Genomic DNA, 8,025 nt, shown 5'->3' with positions numbered 1-8,025 from the left:
TTTTTTTTTTTTTTTTTTTTTTTGAGAAAGATGAAAACTATTGCAAAGAAAATGTAAAAATACAAGTACAATTTTCAAAAACGAAAAGATCAAAAATTAAATGGTTATCAAATAAAGCTTTAATTTTTAAAATTTAAATGAAATTTATGGTATACTTTTTTTTCATCTTTCTTACCAACAAAAATAGATTAACTTTCAACTTATGGTCAAATTTGTTCAATTGGAACTTTTGTTTTCAAAAAAGAAAAAAAGTAACCTAATTTGCCAGTTTTTTTTTTTTTTTTTTTTAGTTCAAATTTGTGTGATATTTTTCTACTCTAGGTTGAATCTGATTTTAGTGATATCATCCTTGATTCATGTCAATTAATTTTGAATTCATACATAAGGGAGTGTTTGAAGATTTGTATGTTTTAGAAAATAAATTTATCAGAATGTTCGAGCTTATGATCTTGAATTTGATTGTTATTTAACTTGCAAATGCATGTTATTGCTAATTATTGTCTAATGAAGTTTTGATGATTGCATAATCTCACATTATTGATATGTAATTCATTCCTCGACTTCTTTTTTATTATGACCATACCATCATTAACGGTGTCATGCTTGTTTTTATAATGAATGTATTCGTGCATTTGCATTTCCCTTAATAGAATCTGTTTTCTTTTTAAATATTAATTGTCCTATTACCACCATTAGCATTTAGCGGTGCTATATCATTATGCTACTTGACCATGAAGTTTAATTTCAACTTTATCAATGATAATTTCAACTTTAAATGCTTTGTTTAATCTCTAGTGTCTAAAAACCTCTGAAGCCTTGAAAAATGGTTTCAAAAGAATTATGACAGTAAGATTTGATTTGAGAGCCCCCCCGAAAAAAAAATATATATTCAGCTGGCCACTAAAAGGTATTTCAAAACTTTAGGAAGCTACCTAATTCTAGTTTTCTAGAACAATATTATGCACTTAAAAACATATCAAGACAATATAGTTGTGTGCAGAAACATATCAAGAAAAGATAGCAATTCTTTTGTGGAAAAAGTAGAAAACATACCCTTCTTTATAATTATGTTTCAAAACAAGTATAGTTTTATGATAGATCACCAAATTTTACTCTCTTTTACTAAAAGATTCCTACTAATTGGACCCGATTGATGGTATTTCAAAGTCTATAAGGGTATATATGGAATCCCCAAATTCCAGTGGTGGAAGAGAAGCATTTAATAGTATAGTTTGGTGGTATGGTTATTTAGGACATTGGAGAGAGCAACTCAGAATGTTGTGCTATATTAGATCCCAAGACAGAAAAACAAAGGGAAGAAGAAGGAAAAGTAAATCAAACAAACAGCCGTTTGTTTGGCTGCACAAGGCAAATATTTGACGATGTTGGGCTGTGGAGAGGCATTGGGCAATCACATGCCGTTTGAAGTGCTTCCTTTTTCTACACACTATTTTTTCCAATCTAATGGGATCCCACGAATCTTCTCCCATTTGATTCTTTACCATCATCATAACAACCACAATAGCGATGGAATGTCAAAAAGAATCTCAACCATTCTATTGGCATCTTTTCCTGTGTTGGTATTATATTTGCATTTTAGTAATTCTCTTCCTGATTTAAAAATCATATTGTAGGCTCCTTATAGGCCAAAGGAGACGAATCCATCATTCTTAGTAGAACGTTTCTATGGGAACTCAAAACCATAGAATCCCTTTAATGTTCCTTTGCCCATCCACTTTTTACTAGGTTCAGCAAGTTTTTCCTCAACGCTCCAACGTTGTTGAGATAATCATAACATGACTGATATCATTTATTTAAACATATTATCTTTGTTACTCATAGATGGATCAGATGAGAGTATGCATTCAAAGATCTAATCTTAGATGTATAATAATGTTTTAACCAGTTGAACTGTATGCAGATATGCAGATATGAAATTTGGCACAATGATCGGGACAATTTCTAGAACTCTTACCATACATACTTCATTTGTTCACACTATGAATTATGTTTTTATGCTATTGAACTCCATACTGTTGTAGTGTTGATGATTTTGTAGGAAGGGAAGGGATGGGAAGGGGGAGAAGTAAATGGAAGCACGTGAAGGTAAGCATTAATGGAGGTAGCAGTAGTGAGGTTCTGTTTAGTCAAAGATGGGTTTGGTAGCAGAAAGGTTGGTTTGTGTGAGTGTGGCTTAGTAGTGGGTTTGGCACTTAGGGTTGCTTTCCTTATTCCAAAATAGAAAAACGACTCTATTTGGATGCAACTCTGCATATTCTTTGCAAATGAATCATTCTAGAATGTAACTTCCTTTTTCTGCATGGAACATGCAGAGTTGCTAATGGAGGACGGAGAATTTTTTGCCCTTTCACAATAATGCAAATAACTCTGCTCCCTTCTCTCTCTCTCTCCACACTTTCTCTCTCTCTCTCTCTAGGACAATCATTCTCTTTTTTCAACTCTACATTTTCTTCCCTTTTGCTCCAATTCCAACTTTAAAATTCACCCTTTTTTTAATTAATGAAAAAAACATACTTTTCTTTTTCCTTTTTCAAAATTTAAATTCCACAAATATTCCTTAGATTCTAGTCTTGCTAATCATTGGTTTGAAAAAAAAAAAAAAAAACATGAGTAGGTTAAATTATAAATTTAATTTTACGGTTTGTAAAAATTTCAAGCTTAGAGGTTCAAATCACCCTCCTCTAATGTTGTCGAGCTCAAAAAAAAAAAAAAAAAAAAAACATGAGTAGGTTAAATTATAAATTTAATTTTACGGTTTGTAAAAATTTCAAGCTTAGAGGTTCAAATCACCCTCCTCTAATGTTGTCGAGCTCAAAAAAAAAAAAAAAAAAAAAACATGAGTAGGTTAAATTATAAATTTAATTTTACGGTTTGTAAAAATTTCAAGCTTAGAGGTTCAAATCACCCTCCTCTAATGTTGTCGAGCTCAAAAAAAAAAAAAAAAAAAAAACATGAGTAGGTTAAATTATAAATTTAATTTTACGGTTTGTAAAAATTTCAAGCTTAGAGGTTCAAATCACCCTCCTCTAATGTTGTCGAGCTCAAAAAAAAAAAAAAAAAAAAAACATGAGTAGGTTAAATTATAAATTTAATTTTACGGTTTGTAAAAATTTCAAGCTTAGAGGTTCAAATCACCCTCCTCTAATGTTGTCGAGCTCAAAAAAAAAAAAAAAAAAAAAAAAACATATGGGTTTTTGAAAACATTTTCGAATGTACAGAATAAAAAACATAATCTTTGTAAAAAAAAATTAGAACCAAAAGTATATTTATAAGTATACATGTTCAAATATACATGTGTTATACATTTACATGTACGTGTTTATATAATATAGACTAAATATGTATGTTTTAGTATATTATATTCTTTTAGTGTAGTTAAGAAGTCGTCATACACAAGTATTGCTCCACTAACCTAAAGCATGTATCCTTAACCAATCAAGAGGTCGTAGTTCAAATCATCCACTCCAATATTAAAATTACCCAATAAAAAAATTTAATTAAAAAAAAGTATTAATACATCAAAATATAATTAACATTTTAAAAAAATGAACAAAAGCATGTAGGTCTCTTCCTTGAAGGTAACAAAAATGAGGTCTATAAATACTCCTATTTGTTGAGAGCTAGGAGGCATCCCATATTTGATCTCTCTTCTCTCTCAAACTGCATTTCAATTGTCAAGAACAAATGGCCGGAATCAATCTCATCTCCGCCGCCGCCGCCGCCGCCGTCCTCCTGGTTTTAGCTTCTATCTTCAATAATAACATTCCACACACCCAAGGACTAAGGTTGCTGCCAATGGAGCAGGAGCATCCAGCCGTCCATCTCAATTCGAGGCCACAGTCATTTCACCCCTCTCCCATTGCTGCTACAGACGTGGACGTGCATGGCGGCGACTTCCGTCCCACCACACCCGGCCACAGCCCCGGCGCCGGTCACGGCCTTGCGCCGGACAGCCACGTGGATTCCAAAATCCATTAGGATATCATTTAATCATGATATTAATAGTTGGTAATTTAGTCAGTCATGTATTCATATTATCAAGTGCATGTTTACAATTATTGTTATGCATCTTCCTTTCATTATCTACTTCAAATCTATTATTATGTATTGATTATGTGTTAATTAATGAAGCTTGATTTAATTATTTGTTTTCTCCTATTTTCATAATCAATATTATATTTATTAATTTAAATTCAAATAAAATGAAGTCACTTGGAGATAGTTATATCTTTTTTTTTTTCTCGATCTAAATTATGAAATAACACCATGACACTGTAATCAACACTCTCCACAATGGTATGATATTGTCAGTATTAGCTCTCATGACTTTGTTTTAGGTTTCCAAATAGAGATAGTATTACATGATTATAAACCCATGATCATTCCCTAAAATAGTCGATGTGTGACTTTCATCCAACAGACACAATCTTACTTTTAATCCCACATTAATTTATATGTTCACGTGCATATAAATAAAAGTTTAATAACACCCGCATACATATATATATACATACATGTATCGTTCGGGTGATAATATATGAAGCGTTGAGTATTGAAGAATGACGTGATACCCAAAATATTGTTTTATTTAACACATTTATATATGTTTAATTATTTAAAAAAAGAAAAAAAAAAAAAAATGTTATGCTGGACATCCCTAGTTCTGTTGGGCTAAAGTGGGAAGTGGATCCAAAAGTCTAAATTTATATTGGGCCCAATGCGATTGGGCCTGGTCCAATAAAAAGTAATTGGGCCTGATCCAATAAAAAGTAATTGGGCCGAAGGAAGAAATAAGTGACAAAATATGATTTAAGTAATTATATAAATAGAGAGAAAAAAAAATTTGAAAAGAAAATGTAACGAAGTTTCCTAATAGTAAGGAGAAAAAGGAATAATTGAATAAAGGATTTGCGGAATATCCTATTTTAAGGAGAAGAAGAAAAGGAGTGTTAAGAGTGATTATAAAGTAAATCAGAAAATAGCATAAAAAAGAGGAATTGGCGGCGGATGGAGCCAGGCGTCGGAAAAGGAAATTGAAACCAAGGGCTGAGATTAAAGTGTAGTCCTTAATCCTAGGGTGTATATAAGCCACCGCGCATTGTCCCAAAAGCAGCCATGGTTTGTAATTGTATGGTACGGCGTGTTGAAGCTCCTAATAAATCATCGTGAAAGCTTAGAGTTAGACCCTAATCCACTCCTCTCTTTCTGCTTCGCTTTCCTTTAAACACTTGGATTCCGATTTGTTTATGTTCTATTTTGTTTTTCTCTCTTTCAATTCAGATTCTTTTACCCTTTTGGTTTAGGGTTTAGGGTGTACATTAAGATTTTCTTTCGTTCTTTTTCTTTTCCGTTTTTGCCTTTTTCTCTCACTCTTCAATACGGAGGAAGATAAGATGCAAAACAACGGTTCTGATTCGCAGCCTCCGGAAACAAATCATCAACGCCACCAACACCCGCCGCAGAAGTCGTGGATGCCACTGCAGTACCGCCCACCGGCGATGGTAATGCCGCACCATATGATGACGCCGCAGCATTACATTGCGCCGCCGTTGCCGCCGCCGTATATGCACTATCATTATCATTATCAGCCTCACCATCTCCCTATGCAGCATTCGCAGCCGCTGCAGGGATCTGGTGGCGAAAACAAGACCATTTGGGTTGGTGACTTGCAGCATTGGATGGACGAGACTTACCTCCATAACTGCTTTGGTTCATTCGGCGAGGTTCGGTTTTATCTCCTCTTTTTTCACTTATCTTTACGTTTATTTTACGCTTCGCATTTATAGTTTGTTCGTGAATTTTCAATCGGTGCATTTGTAGTCTAATATGTTGTTACGATGAATCGATAATCATTCTTTGCAGGAATTGTTGCAGTTCTCAATTAAATTCAATCTATTTTATTGGATGAAATTATTCATTCTCTTCATTAAAATAATGGTACAAAATTGGAATGATTCATTTTTCCTATTCGTTCTTTTAGTTGAATACGTCTACTTTGTTTCTAGATGATTCTTTTTAGGAGGTTTTGTTTCGGTACTTGATTCTCGTTATGCAATTTGAGCGTACAAGTGCACAACTAAATGACGAATATTATCTTGATCGAATATTTGGCTTGGTTTTTGAGAAAAAATGGTTTTTGCTACCGTTGAGGAAGTAAGAATTTATTGGAGATTGAGTATTGCGATTTATTTACATTTTATCTTATGACGATAGTAGATCTGAGAAGAATTTGCTTAAAAATGCAGCACTATATTTTATATAGAAGTATGGTTTAGACTCTTGGCCCTGTTTAGAATGGCTGTCGCTTCTAACCTCTCAAGTTTTATCTTCCATTGAATATTATGAAGAGGATATAGAGAAATATTATATTAGATTATATTATTAATAAATGGAAGATCTAATTCTCTAATAATTGACGTTGACATCTTATTGCAAATTTTGTTGTTGGGGGCTTCACTTAGATTTTTATATTTATTACTGTTTCTCCAGCTTTGTACAGGGATGTGTATATATGCTTTCTCAACTGAATCTTGTTCTTTTCCTTACTTTCTTGGGAAAGAAAATTAATGTAATCACCCTCAGCATTTCCAAAAAAAAAAGAAAGAAAGAAAAAAGAAACTTGTTTTAACAAAAATCTTGAATTGTTCTTGGTTTGGAATGATCATGTTGAACTAAGATTGTTCTGGTTTCTGTATGATGCAGATTTCATCTATCAAGATCATTCGTAATAAGCAAACTGGTTTGTCTGAGGGGTATGGATTTGTAGAATTCTTTGCTCATGCAACAGCTGAGAAAGCTCTTCAGAACTATTCTGGAATGTGCATGCCAGATACAGAACAGGCTTTCCGCCTGAACTGGGCAACATTTAGCACTGGTGACAAGCGATCAGACAATGATCCTGATCTTTCTATCTTTGTTGGAGACTTGGCTGCAGATGTTACTGATACTTTGCTGTACGACACATTTTCTAGTAAATTTCCCTCTGTCAAAGCAGCAAAAGTTGTCATTGATGCCAACACTGGTCGTTCAAAGGGTTATGGTTTTGTTCGGTTTGGAGATGACAATGAAAGGTCTCAAGCGATGACTGAAATGAATGGTGTACATTGTTCAAGCAGACCTATGCGCATTGGTGCAGCAACACCCAGAAAATCTTCTGGATATCAGCAACAACGTGCTTCATTAGGTATATTTAAGTGTTTTGGGGCTGCGATATAGTATGCTTAACTTTAAACCACTTCCAAGAGGATTAGGATGTCTTTGGGGTTGGTATGCAGTTCTGGAGTAAATAAAGATAGGCAAGCTTTTGTCTTCTACCAAGCATTTGGTTCAAGACTGGGGTTACGTATCAAAAGAGTTGTTAAAATGAAAACTATAATGCTAACAAATTAGGATATACTGGGTCTTCCTCTCTTACAATTTTGGAGTTTGATTTTATTGTTATCATTAGAAATTTTGTTGAGATTAATGTTTGTGTCAAACATCAATTTTAGACAACAAAAGACTTGTGCTATCTTCTGTAGATCTGTAATAATGTAGACGGAAGTGGTCTCATGTACTCAAATAGGGGTTGCAAGTCTGTTTACTTCCAATGCTGAATCTATATGTTAATCTTGCCTGAAAATTATTTGATTGCTAAGATAGGCGATCTAGTGTCAATTTGCATCAGAAAGTTTTGATTTGGGGCCATTTTTATGGTATCCTTCTTGGGGAACTTTACTAGAGCAATCTTGTGAAAATTGAATCATCCTTGAGAAGTAGTAGTTCTGAAATAGTGTCTCCTCTGCATGCCTGTGTTCTTAGGGTTTACTCATGGTTGTAGACTTCCCGACCCATTTTAGACTGCTTAAACACTTGTCTTGCTCTGGTTTTTATAGGAGCATATTCAACAAATGGTGCCTTTAGCCAAGGTTTTCAATCGGAAGGAGATTCTGCAAATACAACTGTGAGTTGCTTTGTTTGTTTTTTTTTTTTTTTTTTTTTTTTTTTTTTTTTTTTTTTTTTTTT

At 33.5% G+C, this 8,025-nt stretch overlaps 2 protein-coding genes across 8 annotated transcripts in view; both read left to right on the top strand.

Annotated features, from left to right (window-relative positions):
* Positions 1 to 2,394, top strand: part of LOC111445877 (probable inactive heme oxygenase 2, chloroplastic) — a 7,806-nt gene extending 5,412 nt beyond the window's left edge. For 4 of the 7 annotated variants that reach the window (XR_002710937.1, XR_002710935.1, XR_002710936.1 and 1 more), the window contains one exon: positions 1,930 to 2,394. The gene's annotated coding sequence lies outside the window, so the exon portion shown is untranslated. Of the gene's footprint in view, positions 1 to 1,921 lie in introns of all 7 variants that reach the window. The other 3 variants (XR_002710932.1, XR_002710934.1, XR_002710931.1) reach the window with 3 other exon arrangements.
* Positions 2,395 to 5,030: 2,636 nt separating this feature from the next.
* The window catches only part of LOC111446367 (polyadenylate-binding protein RBP47C-like), a 4,537-nt gene continuing 1,542 nt past the window's right edge, over positions 5,031 to 8,025 (top strand). The window contains exons 1-3 of the mRNA XM_023085158.1: positions 5,031 to 5,744; positions 6,724 to 7,204; positions 7,896 to 7,963. Coding sequence (XP_022940926.1) covers positions 5,415 to 5,744; positions 6,724 to 7,204; positions 7,896 to 7,963 — 879 coding nt within the window. The 5' untranslated portion in view covers positions 5,031 to 5,414. The remainder of the gene's footprint in view (positions 5,745 to 6,723; positions 7,205 to 7,895; positions 7,964 to 8,025) is intronic.

This window comes from Cucurbita moschata, unplaced genomic scaffold, assembly GCF_002738365.1.
Source record: "Cucurbita moschata cultivar Rifu unplaced genomic scaffold, Cmos_1.0 Cmo_Scf00008, whole genome shotgun sequence".
NCBI lineage: Eukaryota > Viridiplantae > Streptophyta > Magnoliopsida > Cucurbitales > Cucurbitaceae > Cucurbita > Cucurbita moschata.
Note: the sequence above shows the minus strand (reverse complement) of the source record. Positions and strands in the feature narration are given on the sequence as shown.